Below are 13,869 nucleotides of genomic sequence, written 5' to 3' on the forward strand. Positions count from 1 at the left end.
TATGCGTCTTCGGCCTTTTTGTGGTCATTTTCTTTATTGTTTAGCTATCGAGCAACCAGATCGAATTTGAATTTTCGCGCTGACTGTGGAATTAAGTCCCGGATGTGTCACGGCATTGTGCGCGATGTTTTGCTGAGGATTTGCTTGTTTTCTTTTAAATCTCATGTGATACTAGTTGGGCAATGAATTTTTTTAAAGAAGAAAGCAAATAAAATGATTTAATTAATTAAGAAACACCAAAACGCTGACAATTCGAAAACCTTTTATTTTCACTAACCCTGCAGCCAGTAAGAAAAAAAAAACAATCGCGGAGCTCTGCTTTTAGGCTTGGCTAAATCCATATATTATGACATGGGTGAAACTTCGTCGGATTGCCGAGAAAAGGATTGGAAGCGCCTTTTGCAGAAGATCTGACTGACGCAGGCTTCTTAGCTCAGGTCTCCTGGAATTTTTGTCAAGACCGTACAGCCGTGCACGGATTACATTTAAATATCGCATCTGACACAAAATGTACTTGTTATTTTTATTATTAATTTATCACTGGCCAAATTTTGTAATTTAGCTCACTGCTCCAAGGAGAGTGAAATAAGCATTTACCAATTATTCCATGAGCGCGCGTTGGAAATGAGATAGTAAACTCGCCAACGAGGCGAGTAAGCACCGACCAATAGGCACGAATGGAATAATTGTTTTATTAAAGGGAAAGTACTGTCTAGAAAAAGTGTCTCTAAATTACCGAACCTTTTCCCCTGGAATTCGAAAATAATTTCCGTTTTGTCCAGTTCCCTGTAAAAATGTGACAAGAGCACTTTGAAGTTCCCTCCTTCGTGACTTGGAGAGCGCCACCTTGGATATGACGTGTTATGATATAGCAATAGTCAACAAACGTGTTCGACCTTACCAAGTTCTTCGTTCCCCGATCACTTTCTCAATGTTGTGTGACCTTGCTGCTCCAAGACATTCAAATGTAAGATGAATTATGGTAAACGGTCTAGTGGTTCAATAGTTAGTAGGCCAAGTAGGCCATAAATGCGACAGAAACTCGAGTCACTTAATACTTGTAGATTTTCTGGTCAATCAAAGTAGGCGGCAAAAATCATCCAGAGCAAGTGTAAACAAGACAAAACCTGAAATATTCGACAAGCGTACCTTTTTTCTTTTTCACTTTCTTTTTTCTGCGACAGCCGTCTTTCATGCTTCAGCAAACGTATTTGTTTCGCCGACGAAACTTTCAGATGTTGCTCAATACACATATCAAGGCTTTTTCACAGCAACAATTACCGCTGTTGGTGTTTTGCGCTTTCGAGGGGGATGAAACTAGACACATGTCTAGTAAATTAAAAAAACAGAAGATTCCACCGGAAAATGAAAATTTCAGAAAAGTTGGCCCGCGAAAATAAAACATGGATGGATTCCTCAAACCTGAAAACCTGACTGCTATATCGTCTGTTCAGGGTGGTGGACTAAACACTGACCCCCAGTCCATGGACTACCCAAATGGAGTACCCTAAAATGGACTAACTCTTAAAAAAACCATTTCGAATGAGTGCTATTGAAAGAACTGAATTGATTACAATACTTAAATTGCACATACCTTGATAATTTGCATCCATACGGCCATTACTGTGCATGAAGTACTTAGCCATCACAACACTAATCGAAAGCTGACCTTTTTAAAATGGGTGCTTAGACTTGAATACTGTTGAACAATGCTGTTTAAAATGGGTGTTGAGGCTTAAGTAAGCACTATTTGAGATGCTGCTTACACATAGATCAACAGTACTCGTTCGAAATAGTAGGGAGTTCAAGATCTCCGACGGCGACGGTTGACGAAAAGGTCACCTCAAAATGTAACTTGGCTCTATCGTAAGTCTTTCGCGATTATTCAGTCTCGTTCACGTCCTACAATGTTTAGTATTCTAAAAATAAATTGGTACAAGCGGTTTTAAGAGTTAAAATAGAGAATGAAGGATTCCCTGTTGCATGCTTACGTTGTCGTCAAAACCTCAAATTTGGTGATTTCACGTCGTCGTTATGCAGAGGACCGCTAAGATACTTGCTAAAATCCGTGCTGCACGTGCAGCACGATTATTTACACAACTTTAACCAATTTTAACCAATTGTTTTGTGGCGTTGTCGTAGCCGTCGTCGTTTCTTAAACTCCCTAGTATTTTAAGGGTAGTCCATTTGGGTAGTCCATGGACTGGGGGTCAGTTTTTTGTACACCACTGTCTTTTCGGGTCTGTCATTTTGCTAAGGAGGACTTCAAGCGGGATCTTCAGGTATGAATATTGGTCTTGGTGACATTGGCTTCATACTGAAATCTCAGTCAAGCAGTCCAAAATATCATTATATTGGAGCGAGAAAACTGAATCAAGCAATATATTGATGACTTTCACTGTTATGCGCTTTTCCAGACAATAAAATAAACAACTTGAAATGTAGTTAAATTGTGTTAGCTTTATAGACACTACTGAAACGATTTACTCTTACCATTCGATGGAAATATATAAATCTATCGTTTGTTTTGAATTTGTAACAGGGATCTCGTAGAAAACCACGGTAGACAGATTAAACTTGATTTCCGGCGTTTACTTCACAGCAATGAGTGCGGGATAGCACTGCAAGCTCTCTTTCACTTCGTAAAACTCCAGCAAATAGCTCACAGATAAAACCCTGTTTAACGACCACGAGCTAAATCTGTTCTGATGGTTAATATTAATACAATTTACCCTCTGGATTAAGATTCAAGTCTACAAAGTATCGCTCTCCTTGCCTATGTTTTCCTTGTTTTTTTCATTTAAAAATCAAGTACGTCTAATCATCCGGAGAAATCCTTCACTATTGCTACGTCATAGCCTCGTTTGCATACACAAAAGGAAAGATGGCGGATTTCAATTTTTGAAGCGTTATTGTTGGCTATTTAAGCCCAAATGAGTGGTCAAGTATAACAATACAGGTAAAGAACTTTCGATTCAGAGAAACGTTTTCTAGGCCGTACTTTCCCTTTAACTTTCCATTAAATGCTGAACGCCTGGACACTTCCTGCACGAATTCATGACGCAAGCAGTTTCCATATTAGCTCATACGGTATATAAACTTTGCTTTCTTTTGTGTTCATTTGATACATCTTCACTGATCATCGCGCAACTTTGCAAGCGATTTCTTGTGGGGATAGCAAAAAAATCAAAAGTGCTTTTATTTGTACTTTAATTGAGATAAAATAGACCGTAACTTTGACTTATGACAACCAACAAGGACAGCTAGCGCTAGTTGTCGTCAAATCCCCTTGGTGTCTTGCACTCGCTGCCACTAGGGAAAATCTCATCTAAATTCCTCCTCGTAAGCATTAGGTAATATATACTTTGATATTAAAAGCAGGAAAGCGTTTGTTTCAGCATCAGCATAATCATCATCATCTTGCGCTCACAACCCAGATGTAATCCATCATCCATCCAACAGGCCTCGCTCGAACCATGGCAATGAAACTGACGCTTACAGTTTCCACTTTTTTTCATTCGTGGTTAATGGTGTGTATGTCATTATCCGCTACCTGACGACTTTGTCGACTGGCTCCGCTCCTTCCTTGGTTATCAGAGTAGCAACCCGTGATTGTGTCATCACCCCGGGTTCCTATGGCGTTTCCAAAATATACAAGAAAGATTTTGGGCACAAGGAGACCGAGGAGAGTGATGGTTGCAATGAGAAAGAGGGAGCTACAGGCAAAGTATGATTTCCAAATACTATTAGCAGCATTCAGATAGCAAGGAAGGAAAGTTATCCACACTGAACATGACAAATACATTGTGACACCAATGTATTTTGCTTCGTTAAAATTTCGGGGGAAGTTCCTGGTTTGAAAGGCAAACACTGTGGAAACGAACATCAAAACGACGTTGAAACACAAGTTAATTGCTACACTGAAGGTGTCTGTATTACACTCCAAGATCACGTGGTCCTCGTAGGAATAATTTTCCACAGCTTCCGGTGGTTTGGACAAAATCCATATCAAGGTCACCAGACATTGAACAGCAATAATACCGAGAGCCACAAATGCCTGAGATAATGGGCTCACAAAAGAAGGCCTACGAACCGATTTCTGAGCTGCTTTAAATATGCGATAAATGCGGTTTGTTCGTAGCAGCAACGGCGCGTAACACATGGTCATGGAGACACCATCAGTAAAGCGTCTAACTCCACATACTATGTTTGAAGGTTTCGTAAAATGTATCAACACTGCAGCATAACACGAAAACACTCCGAGGAATAGGAAGACGGCGAGCTCCCTTCCTGACGCTTTGATTACGCGGTGATTCCTTTCTCGGACAAAGAATACTGCGGTACCAATAGTAGTGATGAGCCCAGTGGAAACAAGTGCTGTAAGGACTTGGGCAGGAATGTCAATCCAGGATAGATACACTACGGGGAGCATGACACAGGCTGTTAAATTTAAATTCGGTACGCTTCCCTGACTACACATTCTGCATGTATTGTTCACAATGATATGATTAACAGAACTGCAACTTTCACATCTCCAGCAGCATCGTGGATTTGCAAGCTCTGGAATAGTTATTTGTTTTAAGTTGCATGGACTGCTACAATATGACTGCGGTGTTTTGGTTTGTTTCCCGATCCATACTATTTCACTCTTGTCTAGGTTTATTTGGCCCTGAATGTTACTATCATTGTTAAGGGCACCACTCCAATTACCAATTAAAACATGCTGGTATCTTCCATTAACCAGTTTAAAATTCAGCAGTTCGTATTTGCCGTCTACATCTCCGTTTTTGTTGAAGGTGACGTTGACATCAAGTGAAGCGTCTGGAAATGTTACTTTTTTCAAGTATTCTAGGACTTGCTCACGTTTAACGTTCTTCATTTGCGTACACATTTGAGATTTTCCTGGACATAAGACTTTTTGCATATTGTTAAGCGCATGCGCCATAGCGTAAACAGCATTTATTACAACACGAACTGGTGCTATTCCAAGATCCTTTGGTAACGATTCGCCCGGTAAACATTCCTTTTTAAAACGAAGTGACTTTGTCGAGTTCCCAATTCTGCATCTCAAAGTTTCTTGATAAAACTCGTCAAACCACGGATTGTCTCTGTTGGATGTATTGGATGATTTTAAGCTTAAAAAGTATTCTTTGAATCGATCAACCTTTCCTTGGATGTAGTTTATTGTGATGGCTCCCTCTCCTGCCCTTTCCGCTCCCTCAGTTACGTCTTTTCTGTTTCCCCAAGAATTACTCGCAAGCCAGACAAACCCTTTGTCGTTAGTCAGTACCTTTTTTGCCGCTTGAACCAAACCTTTGTTGTCGCGCTGAATGCAAAACAACACAACAACGTGTAGTTTACCGCGTAAATTTTGTCCTCGTATTTTCAAAAGTTCTCGAACAGCATTCAGATAATCTTCTTCTGAAGGGGATTTAGGCAATTTCTTCTTATTTGCTATGCAAATCCCAGCTCGCTCCGCCTCTTCGTAGAATATTTCCATTCCTTTTTCTCCATACTGGCCAGGAGAATACACAGTCATCACATATCTCCAACCAAAATATCGCACAACATCAACCATCGCTTTACCTTGGTAGGAGTTTGATGGAACAGTTCTTAGAAAGTATCCATAAAGGTCCTTGTCACTAAGAACTGGAGTTGTTGATCCATAGCTTACTTGTGGAATGTTAAACACACGGAGCAAGTTAGCAACTGCGACTGAAACATCGCTTCGAAAGGGGCCGATTACACCACATAATGGGGCAGTGCCATTTTCTTCCCGAAGAGTGTACTTAATGATTTCCTTTGCTCCGTCGCTACCGATTGTTTGACTTCGGCACGTATCGTAAATCTTCGCTCCAAGTTTTATACCCGGAAGTATGTCATCATCTTTGTTGATCTCTTGCATTGCAAACAGCATGGAAGCGAGGTACTGGTATCCTGGGTTGAGGTCCATTTTGCCGCACCCATTTTCAGTCTCGTTACTGCGTTTGTGTATAGGAAATAGTCCCCCAAGAATAATGTCTCCTGCAATGTCGAGTGATACTTGATCACCTCCCTCTAAGTAAAAACAGCGGAGACAAATAAGACACAGGATCATTTGCATACACTACAAACCGGGTGGACCAAAAAGGAAGTTCTCATAATTTAATGGATCGTGCTCGGAGTAAGAAACAGTGTAACTCGAAACAAGAATAACTAAAAGAAAAACTTGTTCGCTTCTTTCACGGAGGAATACCCGTGGAAGGCAACCTGACGATGCAGATCGCTTATCTTATTTCTTTCAGTGAATCCACAAGCGTATCCGATACGGATATTCTATAGGAGGAATTTCGTGTTTCTTTTTTGGAAATCACACCTCCTTAAAATGAAGAAAAAGAAATAAACATAACTATGCGATTCTGCAAGTCATCATCATATCTTTTATTTAAACACGATACGGTTTAAAGCTCAGAGCTTGTGGGGTCGTGCGACAAAGGTATTTCGCAAACCTATGCCGCCTTTTTCCTTCACCACAAAAACGTGCCTTTCCTTTGAATCTAATTGTCATTGGACGATCAACACTGCTTTATACGATTATGGATGATTTTAGGTCGATGTATTTTGCTGTATCAAGTTACTTTTAAATCATGTAGACCGACTGATGTCTTGGCTAAGACAAACTAGAATCATGATAAAAGATATACACGACACATTTTCTGGGCTACCCGCGGCTTCGATTAATTTTCCCTTGGGGAGATTTATATCTTTATAGCGACTTATGACTTCGTATTAACTTCAAGATAAATAGTTTCCTTTTCATAGCGAATTACTAAGTATTTCTTACCTAGGGTGTCACGGTTGGTACCGTCTAATGACTGCAGGAAAACAATTGATATGACTAAAAACCAAGCGATATCTGTACTGACCATCATGTTTCACCGACCTTTCCGAATCAGAACCAGGGCTGAAGGCAAGTCATCGGCAAACTAGAAAGAAAAATGCATTTAAATAGATTTAGGGAAAACCGCCCCCAAGGCCTTGTTTGTGTTACTGAGTGTTTATTGGGAAGTGGTGTTGGTATCGGATTCAGCGGTTTAAATTAGTTCTAGGGGCGAACTCCTTTCTGAGTTCTCTCCTGAGTTCCGAATATGTCTACCTGCAGGATTGAAGGGGTACTTTCTAAAGAAATTGTGTTGCTACGTCGCTGGGTAGTGAAACATGACTGAATGACGTCTGGTCTTATGAAACGACTTGATGAAGGGAAATATTTTATACAGTGGTTAATTTGTCTTTATCAGATCGTTTGAAGAAAAACACCAGACGTATGGCAGAATTGATGTCGGTGTGGGCTTTACTCGAAAACAGAGTGACATATTAAAATAATTCTGAGCAAAATTGATCTTTCTGGATTGGTGCGATACGAGCTAAAATGTTCAGGGGAAGAAAATATCGACTTTCGTAATGCTTCCGCCTGAAGAAGAAAAAAAAAATGCGGAGAGAGGAAAAAAAAAAATTAAGTCAGTCTGTTTTTCCCCAATACGTGTCTCAGTAAAACGGTTTAAGCTATGGATAATCTTCATTATTGAGTTCTTTTTAGCCAGCCATGCTTTTATGTGTCGAATTCAATTCTATGTGACATTTCATCGAGCTCTTAACCTAACCAAAATCAACACTCCCTTGAATCATTTTTACCAGAATTTTATGAAAAGCTTTCCAACTGAGGAGTATTTTTATACACGATACTACCACCTTTGCTTGAGTAGTAAGTGAGAATACCAAACAACGACTTACCTTCCTTTTGTGAGTGGATTGTTCCAAGTAAAATATTCTCTTCGCCGACGATATAAGTAATGATTTACGGCATATCATCAAGGAAAGAAAAAATAAACACACCTGCAATATCAAGTTATTGTTCTGGTAAAAGTCAATATTTTCCTTTTTAGTAAATTTTTTTAACAAAATTTCAATGAAAAATAATTAGTTCAAAACTGCTCGCTTCCATTTGCCTTCGGTTGATCGATTGCTTTTTCCGCTTCTACTTGTCATTTGGCTCTTTCTGTTGTCATCTCAATCATAAAGTTTCATTGATTTTAATGAGTAACACATCAACCCTCACGGCTATATCGATGGCTGAAGAAGTGCGAGTGCTTATCACGTCAGAAAAAAAACGAATATGGTAAGCCTAAGATTTTCCATCACCTTTGGCTTTTTTGGTGTCAAATGTCAAAGGCACTTGTCAAAAAAATTGAAATAAACTGGTGCACGCGGATTCTTGTAGGCAACAATGCAGCTCGCGACAGCGTGGAAAAAATGAAGGAAACTTAATGAAACATTATTTAATGCATATCCCGTACCTTCAATTATTATTTAAATAATAAGACAGGGCCACAATAGTGACCGGGTATTCTGCAGTTATTTTTTCTCCATAAAAATATAACGACGTTTTTCAGTTTAATAACGACATACAATTCAACACAGCGGATGGCTTCCACACTTGATAATGTCATATCTTAAAGACGCACTGCAAACTAAGGTGAAGAGATGAAGATATGGCAAACATTGGATCTAAATTGGTTTTCAGTGGCTAAAAAGCCAGAAAAAGAAAAAAGGAAAAGTGTTTGAACGACGATCAAGCCGTCTGATTTGAATTCAGTATATGTATTACTTTCATATAATCACCCTCAACGCCGGACACTTAAAAAGGTTTACGTCTGGCTTTCAGTTTAACTATGGCTTTATTACTCTTCGATCCTGAGATTTCGTCATTTGTTACAAACAAGATACCATGTCCTCTTTATTATTAGAAAACACAAAGTCGGCTCCAACCACCCATTTATAATAATCCTGACAAGATGAATATAATGGGCATTAGAGGATATATGTCCTTTAAGGCCAGCAAACAGAACGCCCTCGGCCACATCTTTATTCGATCAAGCCGTCTATTCAATTTACTATTGAACTTGAAAATGGCAAACGTTTGTCTTTTCTCCGATGAAGATGTCTGCAGAACGCACGCAGAAATTTAGGCCCGTTTCAAACGTCGAGCTTTACATGTGCCGAATCTAATGCAAATTTGTGAAAACAATAGATTGTTCTCATTTGCATAAGATTCGGCAAATGTAAAACGGGCCTTGGAGACAAATCTCCACGTTTGACACCCTCGGTTCACGATGGCTGAATCTCTCAGCCATCTTTTTGTGACTCAAAGGAGCAACAATATGCTTTTGACCGCTTAAAGATCGATGGCTTCCTAAAACCTTTCTCCCGCAACTGTCAACAGTAATGGCCATCCGTCAAACTGTCATTGGACATTTCCTTACAATTACACGACGCAATATCCCATCTAAATATGAGAAGCTTATCGCTGTAACTAGACCCTCCGTGAGGGTACACTGGGTTGCCTGTGGTACGTGCACCGTTCCAGACAATTTTTTCAAGTTGGGGGGGTCATTAAGACCATTTAAGGGGTCACCCAGAAGTCATACCAGCAGAGGCCCTTTGGCTCACAGGTCCTCACACGTTCGCACGACGAAACAGATCTGTCCTGGCGTAATATGTAGCTCTAACAGTGCACAATATTGTTTTGGTATTGTCTATCATTGTAGTTCCATGGTAGAAGTCTTGGGTAAATAGCCTGAGAAGATATGTGGTTACTAGCAAAGTACTGAACCCAGAAAGATTGAAGGAAATAAATGGGAAGTGAGAAACATTGGCTTCTAATAATTTTCAAGCTCCCTCACAACTTCTTTTCAGCACAAGTTTAAGCGTGCCCTCTGAGCATCTGACAGCTTTGTAATACTAAAATTTATTTAAGTTAAGCCCTGTATCTGGATGGGTGACCTAAAACATATCCCTTCGTAAAACAGAAGCATTGGACCGAAAATACTATTAACTCTTACAAATGCGAACTCAGCAAGGTGCAGATTTTGTTAGCTTGCTTTATGCAAAAACAAATATTGATGCAAAAGTAAATAAATATTGATACATAGTTTTTCAGAAAGAGCAGAAGAACATTTCCAGGACGGTCGCTCGAGAATAACATATTTACGACATGAAAACAACATTCATTTTGAACCGTGAATATAGAATATAAAAAGTTACCATCAGCGACAAACATTTTGGGAGATTTTTGCTACGTTCAATTGTGTTAATGTACTTTTGGCTGCACAAATAAATCGCAAAATCGAAAGTGACATCGCCGGAATTCAGCGGGCGCCGTGATAAAGTTACCGCGGCATGTTTACTCGCCAAACCCCTCCATTTGAAGTTATAACCCTGAAAAAGCTGGCTACATGGATACGCAGTTATCTCCTGCTAACGCTTTAAGAGCGGGAAATACATATATGTCATACTTGCCTTGTGTCTGCTAAGTGGCTACGCGGCTACGCGGCTACGCGGCTACGCAGTTGTGAAGACCACCCCTCCCCTTCGGAATTTGTTAGTAAGGGAATGAAGTGACTACGCAGCTACGCGGCTACGCGGCTACGCGGCTACGCGGCTACGCGGCTACGCAGTTGTGAAGACCACCCCTCGCCCTCGGAATTTGCTAGTAAGGGAATGGAATGGCTACGCGGCTACGCAGTTGTGAAGACAACCCCTCTCCCTCGGAATTTGTTAGTAAGGGAATGAAGTGGCTACGCGGCTACGCAGTTGTGAAGACAACCCCTCTCCCTCGGAATTTGTTAGTAAGGGAATGGAGTGGCTACGCGGCTACGCGGCTACGCAGTTGTGAAGACCACCCCTCCCCTTCGGAATTTGTTAGTAAGGGAATGAAGTGGCTACGCAGCTACGCGGCTACGCGGCTACGCAGTTGGGAAGACCACCCCTCCCCTTCGGAATTTGTTAGTAAGGGAATGAGGTCACTACGCAGCTACGCGGCTACGCGGCTACGCGGCTACGCGGCTACGCAGTTGTGAAGACCACCCCTCGCCCTCGGAATTTGCTAGTAAGGGAATGGAATGGCTACGCGGCTACGCAGTTGTGAAGACAACCCCTCTCCCTCGGAATTTGTTAGTAAGGGAATGAAGTGGCTACGCGGCTACGCGGCTACGCGGCTACGCAGTTGTGAAGACAACCCCTCTCCCTCGGAATTTGTTAGTAAGGGAATGGAGTGGCTACGCGGCTACGCGGCTACGCAGTTGTGAAGACCACCCCTCTCCCTCGGAATTTTTTAGTAAGGGAATGGAGTGCCTACGCGGCTACGCGGTTACGCAGTTGTGAAGACCACCCCTCTCCCTCGGAATTTGTTAGTAAGGGAATGAAGTGGCTACGCGGCTACGCAGTTGTGAAGACCACCCCTCTCCCTCGGAATTTGCTAGTGAGGAAATGGGGTGGCTACGCGGCTACGCGGCTACGCAGTTGTGAAGACCACCCCTCCCCCTCATAATATGTTAGTAAGGAAAGAAGTGTCTATTTATATTTCAGGCAAAATAATTTACGCCTACCTTAAATCTACGTATACGGTCCACAGTCCCGCAATCGATGAACAATGAGCTAAGTGTTAAAATGGAGTGGTACCGTGGTCCGCAGTTCCGTAGTCGATGAAAAGTGTAGTTGACCAAACCGCAAAATGAAAGCTAAAATTTTACGAGACTTTTTAGGCCTAATCACTGCAACGAACGCTTAGGCTTAAAGTGCCCCTAACCCCAAAATGTTTTTTTCGCTAAAATGAATCTTTGCACCTGTTCGAAACGCATTGCGGCAATTTTTTTCCTTTTTCTAACAAATTCTGCCATTCTATAGGCTTCGAAAGTTGCGAAAATCCAAGCATCTTTTGTTCACGACCGATTATGAAGGGGAGTGGGTCTATTCCTGATGTGACGTCGCAAACTGATTTACATTGCATTAACTCTTTGTAAACATGCATGCAAAGTAGATTGTGACGTCACATCAGGAATAGACCCACTCCCCTTCTGACTCGGTCGGGAACAAAAGATGCTTGGATTTTCGCAACTTTCGAAGCCTATAAAATAGCAGAATTTGTTAGAAAAAGGAAAAAACTGCTGAAATGCGTTTCGAACAGGTGCAAAGATTCATTTTAGCGAAAAAAACATTTTGGGGTTAGCGGCACTTTAATCAGTAAACGAGTGCTTTATTCTTCACATTATCTCCTGAAAAGTGTAATTGACTGAACCGCAAAATGAAGAGCTAAAATTTTACGAGAGTTTTTACGCCTAATCACTGCAACGAGCGCTGAGGCTTAATCAGTAAACGAGTGCTTTATTCTTCACATTATCTCGTGAAAAGCGTAGTTGACCGAACCGCAAAATGAAAAGCTAAAATTTTACGACAGTTCTTAGGCCTAATCACTGCAACGAGCGCTGAGGCTTAATCAGTAAACGAGTGCTTTATTCTTCACATTATCTCCTGAAAAGTGCAGTTGATCGAACCGCAAAATGAGAGCTAAAATTTTACGAGAGTTTTTAGGCCTAATCACTCCAACGAACGCTTAGGCTTAATCAGTAAACGAGTGCTTTATTCTTCACATTATCTCCTGAAAAGTGTAGTTAACCGAACCGCAAAATGAAGAGCTAAAATTTTACGAGAGTTTTTAGGCCTAATCACTGCAACGAGCGCTGAGGCTTAATCAGTAAACGAGTGCTTTATTCTTCACATTATCTCGTGAAAAGCGTAGTTGACCGAACCGCAAAATGAAAAGCTAAAATTTTACGAGAGTTCTTAGGCCTAATCACTGCAACGAGCGCTGAGGCTTAATCAGTAAACGAGTGCTTTATTCTTCACATTATCTCCTGAAAAGTGCAGTTGATCGAACCGCAAAATGAGAGCTAAAATTTTACGAGAGTTTTTAGGCCTAATCACTGCAACGAACGCTTAGGCTTAATCAGTAAACGAGTGCTTTATTCTTCACATTATCTCCTGAAAAGTGTAGTTGATCGAACCGCAAAATGAGAGCTAAAATTTTACGAGAGTTCTTAGGCCTAATCACTGCAACGAACGCTTAGGCTTAATCAGTAAACGAGTGCTTTATTCTTCACATTATCTCCTGAAAAGTGTAGTTGACCGAACCGCAAAATGAAGAGCTAAAATTTTACGAGAGTTCTTAGGCCTAATCACTGCAACGAACGCTTAGGCTTAATCAGTAAACGAGTGCTTTATTCTTCACATTATCTCCTGAAAAGTGTAGTTGACCAAACCGCAAAATAAAAAGCTAAAATTTTACGAGAGTTCTTAGGCCTAATCACTGCAACGAGCGCTTAGGCTTAATCAGTAAACGAGTGCTTTATTCTTCACATGATCTCCTGAAAAGTGTAGATGATCGAACCGCAAAATGAGACCTAAAATTTTACGAGAGTTCTTAAGCCTAATCACTGCAACGAACGCTTAGGCTTAATCAGTAAACGAGTGCTTTATTCTTCACATTATCTCCTGAAAAGTGTAGTTGATCGAACCGCAAAATGAGAGCTAAAATTTTACGAGAGTTTTTAGGCCTAATCACTGCAACGAACGCTTAGGCTTAATCAGTAAACGAGTGCTTTATTCTTCACATTATCTCCTGAAAAGTGTAGTTGACCAAACCGCAAAATAAAAAGCTAAAATTTTACGAGAGTTCTTAGGCCTAATCACTGCAACGAGCGCTTAGGCTTAATCAGTAAACGAGTGCTTTATTCTTCACATGATCTCCTGAAAAGTGTAGATGATCGAACCGCAAAATGAGAGCTAAAATTTTACGAGAGTTTTTAGGCCTAATCACTGCAACGAACGCTTAGGCTTAATCAGTAAACGAGTGCTTTATTCTTCACATTATCTCCTGAAAAGTGTAGTTCACCGAACCGCAAGATGAAGAGCAAAAATTTAACGAGAGTTCTTAGGCCTAATCACTGCAACGAGCGCTTAGGCTTAATCAGTAAACGAGTGCTTTATTCTTCACTT

The 13,869-nt window shown here is 40.8% G+C and overlaps 1 protein-coding gene across 3 annotated transcripts; it reads right to left on the bottom strand.

Moving 5' to 3' along the window:
* Positions 1-416: 416 nt before the first annotated feature.
* On the bottom strand, positions 417-8,115 carry LOC138007080 (metabotropic glutamate receptor 3-like). 3 transcript variants are annotated; one of them, XM_068853798.1, is made up of 3 exons: positions 7,771-8,115; positions 6,906-6,965; positions 417-6,057 (listed from the first exon to the last, which is right to left on the bottom strand). In XM_068853798.1, the coding sequence occupies exon 3, from the start codon at positions 5,951-5,953 to the stop codon at positions 3,515-3,517; it is 2,439 nt and encodes an 812-aa protein (XP_068709899.1). In that variant the 5' UTR covers positions 5,954-6,057; positions 6,906-6,965; positions 7,771-8,115; the 3' UTR covers positions 417-3,514. The 3 variants fall into 3 exon arrangements, with proteins under 3 accessions (XP_068709899.1, XP_068709897.1, XP_068709898.1); XM_068853796.1 differs by having other exon boundaries at positions 6,824-6,965; XM_068853797.1 differs by lacking the exon at positions 7,771-8,115 and adding an exon at positions 7,136-7,287 and having other exon boundaries at positions 6,824-6,965.
* Between the last annotated feature and the right edge of the window lie 5,754 nt (positions 8,116-13,869).

This window comes from Montipora foliosa, chromosome 6, assembly GCF_036669935.1.
Source record: "Montipora foliosa isolate CH-2021 chromosome 6, ASM3666993v2, whole genome shotgun sequence".
Lineage (NCBI taxonomy): Eukaryota > Metazoa > Cnidaria > Anthozoa > Scleractinia > Acroporidae > Montipora > Montipora foliosa.

Bases quoted from the DNA above. Each gene is read 5' to 3' on its own strand.
- LOC138007080 (XM_068853796.1), bottom strand. From the start codon at position 6,911: ATGATGGTCAGTACAGATATCGCTTGGTTTTTAGTCATATCAATTGTT. The intron at 6,058-6,823 runs GTAAGAAATACT...GTTTTTACTTAG, and splicing joins TACCAACCGTGACACCCTAG to AGGGAGGTGATCAAGTATCA.